General features: G+C 37.0%; 1 protein-coding gene across 7 annotated transcripts in view; it reads left to right on the top strand.

Annotated features, from left to right (window-relative positions):
- LOC135198469 (axin-1-like) overlaps nucleotides 1-14141 on the top strand; it is a 225726-nt gene that overhangs the window by 170659 nt on the left and 40926 nt on the right. For 6 of the 7 annotated variants that reach the window (XR_010310807.1, XM_064226092.1, XM_064226044.1 and 3 more), the window contains 2 exons: nucleotides 5693-5839; nucleotides 12795-13094. Coding sequence is in view for 6 of the 7 variants with exons in the window: in XM_064226092.1 (XP_064082162.1) it covers nucleotides 5693-5839; nucleotides 12795-13094 (447 nt within the window). In the remaining variant the exon portion in view is untranslated. The remainder of the gene's footprint in view (nucleotides 1-5692; nucleotides 5840-12794; nucleotides 13095-14141) is intronic. The other variant, XM_064226084.1, reaches the window with a different exon arrangement.

Raw genomic sequence — 14141 nt, 5'->3', positions numbered from 1 at the left:
TGCTGCATCCGCTGAACCCCAACCAAGAATTTTATGCAAATGCTTCTGACAGGATGGGGAGCCCGTTTGGGCAATCATGAAGTGTCAGGATTGTGGTTGAAGGAGCAATAACATTGGCACATCAATCTAAAGGAGATGTCAGCGACTCGACGAGGCCTTCAACATTTTGCTTGGGATGTGCAGCAGTCCAATCCGACAATACGAGAACCCTGTCGTGCATCAAGAAGCAAGGGTGGGGCTCATTCATTTTCCATTTATGAAGAAGCGAGAACCTTTTTGGCTTCCAACATAACCAAGTTGGTAACCAGATTCATACAGGGAAAACTCATTGTGCTTGCGGATGGACCGAGTCTTCGCCAGCAGGTACTCTCCACAGAATGGGCTCTTCATCTCCAGGTGTGCAAGGATCTGTGGAAACTAAGGGGGAGACCTTTAGTAGACCTTTTTGGAATGTCAAAGAATCAGAGACTTCCAATTTATTGTTCACCAGTCCCGGACCCTCTGGCTTGGGAGATGGATGCCATGCTGCAGGACTGGTCAAACATGGATCTATATGCTTTCCCACCTTTCTGCATAATAAGAGAGGTGATAAACAAAGTCAGGAACCACAACAATGTTATGATGACCCTGGTAGCCCCATTCTGACCACAACAAGAGTTGTTCCCAGATCTGTTGCTGCTGATGGAGTTTTCGAGGCTGCTTCCTCGGAGTAAATTTACTCAAACAACTTCGCTCCAAACGATCCCACCAAGGATTGTCCACTCTGGCCCTGACAGGTTACGACTGTCTGGAAACTCCTCCGACTGAAAGGATTTTCAGGAGCAGCGTCGGAAGCTATCGCTAAATACAGATCTTCATCCGGCAGAGTCTATCATGTCAAGGGGGCAGTCTTCAGGGATTGGTGTAGAATACATAATGTTTCATCTTCTTGAGTAATATAGCAGATTTATTGTATCTTAGGAAGCCTGGAGGCATTTCATCAACTATCAGAGGATACAGAGTATTGTTTAGTTCTGTATTCTGTCATAGGGGGTTAGATGTTTCTACCAACAAGTGAGAGCACTAGGGTACTATCAAGACAAGACAGAAAAGATTAGAAGGCCTTCTAATTATTTGTGGTGCTTGGTTAAGAATTCGTCATGGGCCATGTCTAAGAATAGCTTGCTTTTTTTCCTGAAAGATCTGATTGAGGAAGCCCATATGCAGAAGGGAGAGAGGGACCTTAATTTAGTAAGAGCTAAAGCTCACAAGATCAGATGGGTAGCCACATCATTGTCTTTTAGACATAATTTGTCTGTTTCATCCATTTTACAGGCTACTTATTGGAGTGTTGATTGTTCCTTGCGACACATTATATGAAGGATGTGGAAGTGATTTATGAAAAGTACGATGCATTAGGGCCGTTATCTGTGGCTAGCAGGGTGTTACTAGAGGAAGCATAGGAAGTTTTTCTTCCTATCCAGATTTTCACCTTGGTATCAGGCGTTGTGTTCAAGGGGAGTCTGGGGGCAATTAGTGCTTGAAGTGCCCTCCAGTTCTAGATTTTATGGTTGAATTTGGTCAGTTACATGCCCAGGGCAGGGGCAAATGACTGCCTATATGCTTAGTAGTCAGTAGTTTCATACCTTCCTACAAAGCTTCACTGTTGTAGAGGTGAATCTGGCTAATTAGCCACACCCTACACGGATAAGATGAGCACCAACTAGAGGCAGTACCTTCCTGTAGCAGCTCTCTTATCAAGTAAGGAACAACAAGCATTGATTCAATGCTTTTGTTTTCTATTTCTCTGTGCATTAGCATTTATAATGTATATGAGATAGAATTAACCATATCCCACCACCACCCCAATTTGGGATTCAGCAATGTAATTACTTGGTAAGTTTTATATGTAATTATATTACTGAAGTAATTATGAATCAGAGCCCTCCCTCCTCCCTGCATGTGGAATAGGGCAGAAACAATAGACTACTTGTGGAAGGTGTCCTCCTCCCTGCTTGTGGAATAGGGCAGAAACAATTGACTACTTGTGGAAGGTGTTCCTCTCTTATCCCGTAAGTGGGCAAAGCAATACCTACACCAACAACTTAACCAGTGCTACCGCGATTGTCTAATTATAAGATGCCGGTGCGAGTGAAACTGTAAGCAATGTAATTACTTGGTAAGTATACTATATGTAAAACATTATTTTATATATTTCATATAAAAAAGTCATTTTTTTCTATACGAACCTATCAGTCATATTGAAATCCATCAGTCATGTACCTGCATTCAGTGTCTGATGTCCCCAAGCACACCATCATTGGTCTTCCAGATAGACAAAGTGCAGTTATTCTGTGTTACTGTTTTTGTTGGATGAATGAAAATCAGCAAGAAACAAGGGGCTGGGAGGTGGAAACTTAGTAAATGGTTGATGAGTTGTAAGGAAATACAAAGTTTTTATAACAAAAATGGCTCGATCTACACTTACATATTTGATCAGTAGCCTTTAATGGTGGACAGAGACAGATTTTTGTGGACTCAATAGAAGATTAAGTCCACAATCCAGAGAATATTGATATCAGGCACTGGCACAGTTTGCTCATTACACCAAGGACACCTTTGCCCTATTTTTCCTGGTAAAGGTTAAGGTGTGGTTTTTCCATAAGGAATCATGTATGAAGGCTACTTAACACCCACATGCATGTCTCTGGTCCCAGAAGTGGAAACTAAATTTTTGAAATCTCAATAAACTAATAGGTATTAACTTCTCAACCATTGACAATAAAATTTGGATTGGTACACTAGTGCAAATACATTTTTTAGTAAGTTATAATTACCGTTATAACTACTTAAGTGTGTTGGATAGGAGTGCTAATATTTTGGCTAAACAGTATCCCTCTGTATCGAAATTTCTCTATGTTCTCCATTATAGTATACTGTAATGGACTGCGTTGTAGTGTACTTTACAACACTTCTTTACTGCATATTGTAGAGTACTATTAGTCAGATAAAGGAATAAAGGTGGTATAAGGTACACTATGATTACAAATGTTGGTATAGCAGATATTGATGTGAAAATAGGATTAGGCAACATAGCTGTGTAGCTATAGCCATGATACAAATTTCATGTACATTTTTCATTTAACAGAGGGATTACATTGAAAATTTGCTCTTAAAATATTGTAAGTAATGTGTAATACAATATAGAAATGAAGATGGAGCTGCACATGTACTGAAATTTATGACAGCTAATGAATGAAGCAATAACTCTCAGTGATTTCCGGTACAGGCTACAAATGTAATACTTTATGATACTTTTACAGTAGTATGTTTTTATTTTAAATTTTATACTATCGTTTTTAAAAGGAGAATGATTTGCCAATGCTACAAACCTGCTGGTACATAGTCTGCAGATAGATTTATATATTTTGAAATATTTGGGATAAGTACTATATAAGAATATCATCAATACATGAATTTATGAAATTACAGACATAAGTTATTTATACTAAAACAGTGAACGTGTGGCGTGGATTTCTAACAGCCGATGAATGTGAAACAAGACACTTCATCAGTGTGGGCCTCTCTAGCTTTTCCAAGCATGAATAATTTTCCTTATTAAATGTAGTAATACATCAAATTAATTTCAAGATTATCTCATACTTTTATAACATATACTTTACAATTATAATCTATTTTAAAATGCTGAAAATGATGCACAAATGTTAATGGAAGTTATATTTGTACATGAACCCTAGGGTATGTATAGACAGTACAGTATAGCTACCGTGTAGGTAGAACATCATAACTTGTTCATTATACTACTTTGTGATGTCTATGTGTGTTCTCTGAGAGAACTTAACTGCTGTTTGTCTCAAAAGAAGAAAAGAAAAATAAGTAAAAACATCAGCTGTTACCTGTCTGATTAAAAAAAAAATACTTTTGAGAATTGATATACTATAGGCAATTGTTACAAAAATATTAGACAGTACAAAAATACTCTACATCAAAAACTGAAAAGTAAATTGAAGTAGAGAAACTCAAACCTGTTCTTTGTACTCAGCAAAGGAGAGATCTCGATAGATCTACTTCGTAGGACTGACTAATGAACAACTCTTTCTAATAAATGAATAAAAGGTGCTGTGTGCAAACTGATTATTAAGAAAAGGTCAGAGGAATGGCCTAAAGTACCAGAATTATGTATGAAGCATAAGCAGAAGTTTTATTCATAGTTGCAACAGTTCCAGAAAAAAATGGTTATTTTTAGGACCTGTATTGCTAAAACCTGGAAGTAGAAAAGGTAACACTTACATTATTTTAAACGAAGGCGTGAAGGGAAGTGAAAAAGAAAGGAATAGAGAAGAATTATAAGATTAGTACCCACCAGTGAATCCAGATGATGTATGCATTAAAAACTTTGTTTATAAGGAAGACAAAAGACAGTGTCTAGGGACACTCAGACTACAAATGTTTCCACACTGATTGATGGGTTAGCAATGTAACGGTCTATAATAGTGTTTTAAGAGGACAATACAGCAACTTTTTAATCACCTTGATATTCTAGTGAGAACAATTTCTTCCTGAATTTTACTCCAAGAAATGTTTTTTTCTTTTTTTGCAAAATATTTTGTGTAAGTTATAGGTTTTAGTCCTAGAATTCATGGATTTTTAAAATGTGATTGCTGATAACAAAGGTTGGACATGGCGAGGCTTCATAGATTTACAAGCAGCATGATCCGTTGATAGTAACACAGTCACTGTGGTAGCACAAGATAGGTGGTGATCACAAAGAGTGATAAGACAGAACTATAACTTGTGTCATAGTTGTGGAGCATCTGTTCCCAGCCATTCTTGCAAGTATCTTTCCACTTGAGACAGAACAAAATACATACATTGAAAAACTAATTTCATCATAAACATTAATTGTACATTGCATTGAATTCATAGACAGAATATACTCAGTCACACCAACATGTACTGTTCAAGTCGAAAAACCCCTGTACTTTACACTGCTTGTGTATGAATGAATTCTCTCTTGCCCTTTCTTTGTGACTTGAGACAGGCATCAGTATCACCCTTCCCAGGTAAGCCTTTCCTGTGTAGTTCTCCATTGTGCTGTGATTATTTTCTTTATTTTATTTCTTTTAGTTTTGTGTCTAATTGCATAATTATGGTGTTAGGAAGTGTAGTCTTTCTCTCCACAGGGTTTCTAAGAGTGCTGTATTTTAATTTACTCTACCTCCTATCTTTGTTATTTTACATTGTTTCCTGTTTGTTTGCTAACAGTTTCTTAATTTGGGGCTTCTCAGTTAAATAAAGGTTGGTGTGAATTGGTATTGCCTGTCCACAGAAATTAGGCAACATATGATTGACAATTTCTATAAGAAAACATCTTAAGCTCTATAAAACATTATTTTAGGAAGTTAGTGTAGATGCCTTGCATTTTGAAAGTAAAAGAATGTAAAAAAAGATATGTTATATCAGCAGATTTCATAGGAAGAAGTATTATTCAAAATGATAGAGGTGAAGTATTAGTGAAATTTTTAAGTAAAGGGTTAAGTTCACATGATTGCCCTTGTATATAAACACATGTTGCTGACTACTTTTCCTTTTGTCTTTGGTGTTTTGTTAAAATATCCCATTTCACTTATCTGAGCAGTCCAGATTTTTAGTTTATTGCTCTCCCCCTGCTATTTGGTGCCACTTTTTTCAGAGTAACAACTTGGCTACTGGAGAATGATAAGTTCAGTGGGAGTATAAGTTCAACAAGTGGTTACCTAGAGCATGAGTGTGACCCCCGTTATAGAGGGAACCGATCCACGCACACTGCTGCGGGGGCCACTTCACCCGGAACTCTGAGGTGACTAACAGAATTCTAACCTTTATTTAACCTTCCTCTGCCTTGTACTTTTTTTATATAATTAATGTGAATGCTCCAATATTGCAGGTTGCTGCTTGTCTTTTATCTCTTACATTTATGTACTAACTGCTCGTCCCAATGTTCTGTCGGCCTATTTGAACTATATAAATCATATCTTAGAATGCTTTGTTTGGGGAAACTTGTGAATTTATGTAAGGTTGTAATGCTTCTGTATGTGGATTTCTAACATAGAATTTATAAGTACGTATTGCTCAAGGACAGTTATTGTTCTTTGAAAAGGTAACCCAGTAACTAATTCAGCAACATATATTTAGGAAAAGAGTGCAGATTTAGTTTTATATTTCAGTCTATTATTAAGGTATAGTATTAAGTATTTGAAGACGTCAAGAATCTTCTCTTGGAATTTTATCTAAGTTTAAAGGATCAGTGTTTTTCTATCTTGATAAAATTCACATTGTAATAAATGATATAAGTAGTTCAATACTATATGATAGCATTGAAAGCTGTTTTTTAGATTTTGTTATTAATGATAAATGTGTAGTATGTATCTCCAAACTCTTTATTCAGGTTACTTTATATCTTTGATATAATTTTTTTCTGACACTGAATACCATACTTTTATATAGCACAATATTTGTCTGTTTTGATTTTTATGAATTGTCTTATCAAACCAGTGAGTCAGTTTTTCAAATTGTTAGAAATACAAGACACTACCCCTTTTAGTGTGTTACTCTGGTGTTTCAAACATCACACAGTCATTAGATTTACAAGTGTCAGTAGGGAAAGCTGCTCTTCAGTGTAATGTTTTATTGCCCCTGTCTTCATCTATTCTTGCTTCAATCTCAGGGAGTGGTATTAAAGGTGTTATGTAAAAGATGAACTTGAAACTTTATTATAGTACTACTTAGTCCCCAACTGCTAAAGATAAAAGCTGTCTTTGCAAAATTTCTTTATTTGCATGTATTCTGTTGCATTGTAAATTAGTCTATAGGAGCATTTGATGCTGATCTTTTGTATGTTATGTACTCTAGCCACCCCTCTGTCTTGCTAAGACATCCTGAGTTGGGTAAGACTGATGCTGTGGCGTGGGTGCATGGTACTTGGCCACTCTTCACCCGATATACACACGCATTGCCAGATCTCAAGATTCCTTGCTTTTATCTGTGATTTAACCGGATCCAGTTAGGCGCTAGAAATTATCCCCTTGTTAAGACCGAAGCTTAGCAGCTATGTAAATACAAATTGTCTTAGAAAATTTGTCATTATATTTTATTTGCAAACTCATAATTCCTCTAATCAGGTAGATGTAAAGTATGTTAGAAAAGAAGCATTGTGTTCAGTTTCATATGAGAGGAAGAGTCTGTTGAGAAGAAATGGAACAGATGAAAATTACAGAAAGAAGCAGTGCATCTTGGGCCAAAGATTTGCTACAAAGACCTTTAGTATCATCTAATTATGGCATGCTTCAAGTGACATCTGTCCTATGGGGTGGCTACCACTCTTACTGTGGTGGTGCTTAAAGATATTGGTTAAGCACCAAGTATATCTGTTGGTGTGATTTAAAGCACAAATTTCTTAGATGAATATAATACTTGAAATGTTATTGTCATTGTTAGATAGGACGATAATTTTAAGTACTGTTTCTTTGTTAGAGTTTATTTCTAAGCACTGTTTCTTTTTAACAGTTGTGGTGAACTGTTGTATCAGGTTTCTGTCTCTTACAGAAAAGGCTGCAATTAGAGGTGGAAATACTACCCAAATTGTTATGGCAATACAAAGTGCTTTCTTTAAGTGTTCAACAGAGTTCTATATTATACCTAATGGACAAGGAGGTGGAGAGGGCTGAAATCTCATGATCCCCGTTCTTAATCAAGCAGATATTTAGGTGGACTGTCTGCATTGGCATACATGTATAACTTCTGAAGACTGTGGTTCTAGCCAGAACCAGACAGTTATCTAGGTAGACAATGCACCCAAGTTAATCAGGGCAATAATCTTGGTGAATACCTGAGGGGCATTACAGAGACTGGAGCAAAGGACCCCACCAAATGAATGAAGATATGTACAGTGGTGCTCAAATCTCGTGCGACATGATTCTTTTTGTATCGTCCAGATTCTCAGACTCAACGTGATGTTGCCAAGTAGTGCTAAACTTTTTTTTTTTTTAATGTTATACATGTCGAAAAGTTTGTGAATTCACAGCTAGCCTTATTTTCCGTATGGTTATATAAATAATCTCTTTTATGCATTGATATAATTCGTAATCTGTGTGATTTGAACTGATTTTCTTTTTTTTTACGCTGCTAAGTTCAAAGAGCGGTGTGATAATGTTAGCGGTGCCATCAATGAAAGCACACTACATGCTCCTTGGACTGGGTAACATAACCACGTCTGCAGCATTATGACAGTAAACCTAATAAGCTCAACTAACAGTCATAACAAAATTTTCAAAATAGAAATATGAATTAAAACAAGTTTTCTTTGAATGTTGAAGTTTTTGGCTGCGTTTAAGCTGCCTGTATGTTGAAAAATGGTTTATAGGCCTAACAAATTAATCTAAACCTTCTGAGATGTAATCTGTTACTGATGAATTTATTTGTAGAGATTGCCTGTTCTTTGAGGAATACAATAGGAATATGAATTACAACCAGTTTTCTTTTAATGTTGAAGTTTCAGGTTGTGTTTAAGCTGCCTGTATGTTGCCAAATGATTTATGGACCTAAAATATAATCTCAGCCTTCCGAGATGCAATCTGTTACTAAAGTTTTTTTTTGTAGAGATTACCTGTTCTTTGAGGCATAAAAGGATGATGATTTTAATTATATGGAGAAGATGGCCAAAAATCGAAATACAAGTATTAATATCAAGGCGTATGGAACACTTGTTTTTCTACTGGTTTAAAATATTATTTTCTTAAAAGTCCTTCTGCTCGCTTTTGGTGTATAATTTATTCTTTGATAAGATAACTTGAAGTGCAAGAATGTGCAGATAACCTCATTTGCTTTCTGGCCAGAAATTGTTAACACGGAGATGTACATGTTAAGTGTAAAGTAAAGAAATCTAACACCTAGGCCTATGAATAATATCTTGGCTTTGACAAATAGGCAAATATTTGCTAGTATGCCATTATTTTTGAAATATTTAAGAAAGATAACAAATAATTATGTATGAAAATCCAAATATTCCTCTAACACATATGAAGTAAATGTTTTCAAGATAATTTCATGGTCGCTACTCATTGTAGACCTACATATGTTACACCAGGTGGTTATTGTTGCACCGACACTAATGAATGATACGTCACACATGCTCCCTCACACGTTGATATCGGTAGGCGCATTCTACTTTTGTATATACATATTTATTTTTTTCAGCGTTGAGGTGTAAAAGCAATCAAATAGGACTATTTCAAATTTGATGCTTGCTTTGATTGTTAATGTTATGACAATTTTTTCCCGCTTTTTTATTTAACATTTGAACTGAGGTTTGATGACGTCTTCGTTTTGGTCAAATGCTTCAGCGAAGAGTGAACGAAAGTTTTGAAAATGTTTTGTCTTCGTTTTGGTCAAATGCTTCAGCGAAGAGTGAACGAAAGTTTTGAAAATGTTTTGTAAGCGTTTTTCTGAAATTTTCTATACGTGACATTTTCTTACAGTTTTGAAATATATGACAGATTTCACTCTTATGAAACATATTATGTTCTTTTTATTGCGATAATTGGGTTTTTGCATTGAAATAATAGATAAATATGAAGCATGCTAGGTTGCCAGTTAGTGAATTTTGAACGAAATCCTATGGAATGTCGCATGAGATTTGAGCATCACTGTACATCAATAAAAGTGAGTGAATAGGAACATGGAAGTATTCATACTTCAGGTCTGTTTAAACAAATACCCCCTTCTGCAGACATACATATATCCTTATCAAAGGGAGGCAGATTAAGGTACTTGAGCTGGCTGAGATCTGTATTCTGTCTCCATCACCCTGATTATTTGGAATAAGGAAGAGTCAATAGTAGAACTAGAGACTCCAGCTGAAACTCTTCAATGGCACCGTTTTGTGGCATGGAGTCTATTTCAGTGTGAACTAGTTGCTTCACGGGACTAGAAGAGTAGGATCTGAAGGCAAATTGATGAGACAAAGGAACAGCAAGTGTTGACCATAGCTGAAAACCTTCAGTATCTAATGCTCCTAGACCCCTCCTAAACTGAAGGTAGCCCACGCCTTGGATATAGGAAGACCGAGGACAGGTGGACCTCATTAGTGGGATCCTTCACTGGAGGACTTAAAGCTGAACTAACCATCATCTTTGGAACTAAAGGATAACTTATGAGGCCAGGGAACAGAGTGATGCTGAAAAGGGGAATAAGGCCAAGAGCTAGGAGGTATGTATGAAGTTTGGTGATTTAGTGATGTAGCAGACCTCTTGGCACTGATTAGATGGAGCTCTGATAAGAAGAGTTGGGTTGAGAAGTGGAATGAGTTGTTGAGGACCTGGAAGCTTATTCATTCAAGTGAATAGTAGATTCCCAGTTAATGAGTGAGATTATTCTTTAGTCTGTGGATCAAAGTTGGATCATTCCTTAGTCTATGGATCAAGTGTTCTGGGAAATGATCAAGAGCCATGGGTACAACTTGTGCAGATAGCTAAGCTCTGTCGCAGAAAGTAACATGCAGAGATCCGTGGGATAATTCTCTCTCATCATCTTCCTCTTGATGTATACCATTTAAGAGGGCTGGCTGGCTAATGCCATTTTATAAGGGCAGGACTTTGACATTCATACCACTTAATAAGTTGACTTGGGACATCTCCAAACCGCATATGATTTCCGCCTCTGACCTGTAGTTTTGTGACGCCAGAGTGATTTATCCCGAAAATAACCGTTTTTCAAATTTATCTCCTCCCCTGATTTGATACTTAATATTAAGACCTGGGATTACTACCATAAATACACCTGATGTAGACCTCCAATCAAATGGAGTTTTTTTCTAATTTTTTATTTATTTATTTTTTCCTAGATAGGAATTTTTTCATTATGGTAAAAAAAATAAACTATAAATCAGGAAAAAAATGTCAGAAAAAAAGGAAAAAAGGGCTTCATTTGATTGTTCGATAATGTCTATCTAAGTAATATACCAAATTTCAATGTTATAGCTTTAAAACTAAGGAAGAAGATAGAATTTGAAGGTCAATAAGTATAGTTTTGAGTATGCTTTCAGGGTTAATAGATAATGATTATTATGAGTTTTATATTCCTTTTTGGGTATTAATAAACCAAAACTATGTTATTTATCATAATTTAATCTTGAATGAGGATCCCTTTGCTCAATATCTTGCTTGTAACTCGCTAATATCGCCGATATTATGATCTGAACTCTTAGTAGAGCCAGTTTTCTTTTTCTGTATGTCAGCAAGATGTTTTGCATGTCTTTTCCTCTTTGGCATGATGAAATTCTTGCTGAAACAAAGAAAAACAGACATAAAAGCAAGCAAACGTCAGAGGTGAAACTCGAACGTGTACTCTTTCTGATGTATCTGCTCCCACTGAAGGGTGTAAGCTCATAACCAGTGGTGCCGTTTTTTCTTCACAACATTGGCTTTTAGCAGTGTTACCATATGCAGTTCATCTGATTTTCTTTACGTTATTTATTATTTAATGGTTAGAATGCGTATTTTCCGATGTAGAATTATTTTCCGTGATGATAGAAAGCTACACGTCACTAGCTTAACATAAAGTATTTTTGACGAAGACTAATAAAGGATTTCAATAATATTCAATCGTATAAGTAAGCAGGATATGTTATATAGCTTTATTTTCATAATAAAACATAAAAAGGCAAAGTGAAGAATTTTATTCTTCAGTGCCGTGGCCTGTGGTCGGAAAAGCCACGGGGGTTTGCCAGATCTCTCCAGAAAGCCACACTAATAGACGAAATTCCTCAAAACGGCAACCCTGCTCATAACTCCCTGTCTTTTGACTCATGGAATCTCTTCAGATGCCATTGCTCACAATTTGTTTTATATTAGGATGTAATAATTATTAAAATTTATAATAACAAGAAATACTCCATTTTCTTGCACAGATAAGTGTTTTTGGCTTATCGGTTTACTTTTACTAATTACCCTGTAACTGTGAAAGTAAGGGGAACTTTGACAAAATATTTCATACATGCATTCTCCATTGCCATACAAAGTTCCATGAATTTTTTAGTGATTATGCATTTTTCGCCCTATACCACCATTTATTGGCTTACCAGCTGGCACCCTTAAACACATGATGACTAAAAGAGTATAGGGCAGTAGTCCTTTTTACCTCTGCAAACAGAAAACAACTAGCCAACATAAAATTTGCAGCACTGAGTGCCCACTCCTGCTAGTGGAAAAGTAACAGACGTTCTTTAAAACTTCTTGCAGATATCCATCTCAGGGGTTGTCTAATGAAACCATGGTGTCCTCAGTGGTAACTTCCATGACTAGCATTTGGAGTAGTTGGGGAGAGGAAGTTGGTTCTCAGAGCTCAAGGGTCTGTTATAAACCATACTAGAACCACTAAGTGCCATATACTTGAGAAGACTTAACTTATGGATGATGTCAAAGGCCTTTGCTATTGGGAGTTCAAAAGCCTTAGAACTTGACAACTGAGAAAACAAGAATAGGGTAGGAAACCAAGCAGAAACCATACTTGTACAAGGTTGCTCTAAGAGAAAAACACAAAACAAGGAGGAAACAAATTAAGATAAATGGCTGGCTGTAGCTTGCCCTGAAAGTAAATGTCATATGTAGGACCTGTCAGGTTTGTATGTTAGGAAAAACACGCATAACAACTTTAAAACTGTGTAATTTTCCAGTATTTTGCTTGTTAATTGTTGAACTAATTTTACTAACTATAATCTAATTACCAATATTCTCAGTTGTAATTTTTTTTCTTTGCAGACGAAGTAGCAGTGGTGGGGGTCGTCGTAGTGTAAGTGGTGGAAGTGTTGGGGGTGTTGTTGGCTTGAGTGCGAGCAGTATGAGTGGAAGTGGAAGTTTAGGTGGCAGTGGCAGTCTTGTTAGTGGACGACCTGGGTCTGTTGAAAGATCAGGGAATGTTTGGATGCCTGCATTGAACATTGACCAGCGTGAACTTATTGGAATACATCCAGGTCTTATGATGCATCCTCATGCTACCCATCAGTCCCATAGCTCTCATTCGTCTCACTCTGCCCATGATGATAGTAAAAAGAGAAGTCGGTAAGTGTTGAAACATTAGTTAACTATATTGTAGTTATGTTATTCCTTCTTAGAACCATAAATGTAATAAATATAAAGTTTTAATTTTATTTAAGTAACTTAACAAGTAATTAATTAGTTATGGTATCTTACCTCAAGTAATTACTTATTTATGGTTCCCTAACCTCAATTAATTACTTATTGTTCATACACAAACAAACCTTCGATCTTAACAATAGGATAATTTCTAGCGCCTATCTGGATCTGGTTAAAAAGCAGATGAAATCATGGAATCTTGTGATATCTGGCAACGCATGCGTAGCTCTGGTTAGGAGTGGTCAAGGACGACGCCGCTACGCCAGTCTTTTCTTTGACCGCCTGGGCAAGAGTCGTGTTAACCTCTCTTGGCCTTTTCCGGGTTCATTGCCCGTTTCGCTTGTGTTTAGTGTGTGTGTATGTGTTTGGCTGGTATTATGGCTTGTGCTCCTTCTCGGCATCAGCATATGTGCCCCAGAGTTCCAGGTTTTACGTGTTCTCGGTTTCTGACTTCAGCAGCGACTGACCCTCACATAATGTGCAGTATAGATGTCGTTCTAATTTTTGTACTATCACGAACCCTTGGATGGAATGCCGGGCATGGCCTAAGGAGCAGTGGAGGTTGTTTTATGGCCAGAGAGAACATCGAAGGGTTTCGACTCTTCCTCTTGGGAAGGATTTTTGCCTCTTCCTGATGTTTTGTCTCCTGGAGTAGTCAACACCCATAGTAGCGATGTTCCTGCGTCTCCTTCCTTTTCTTCCATTGATTTGTTGCTGGAAGTATCGGGAGGCCACCAGGCTAATGTTTGTAATGTAGTCCCTTTCTCCTTGGGAGTTTATTTGATTCCTGAGAAGGGTGAGGCTTTTTCATCAATCTCTTCTCTTCCAGAGTCGGAGGCGTCGAAAATGGTGGCGATTTGGAAGACGCTCGGGCTAGGGGGTCCCCCGTCCTTGGAGGGTTTGCTAGTGCATTTTGTGGAGGCTCACACCCCCTCTCCCCGGTCTGGCCAGGCCATCCCCCCTCCTCCCGGC

Source organism: Macrobrachium nipponense, chromosome 23 (genome assembly GCF_015104395.2).
Source record: "Macrobrachium nipponense isolate FS-2020 chromosome 23, ASM1510439v2, whole genome shotgun sequence".
NCBI lineage: Eukaryota > Metazoa > Arthropoda > Malacostraca > Decapoda > Palaemonidae > Macrobrachium > Macrobrachium nipponense.
The sequence above is the reverse complement of the archived record's forward strand: the minus strand, read 5'-3'. Positions and strand labels throughout refer to the sequence as shown.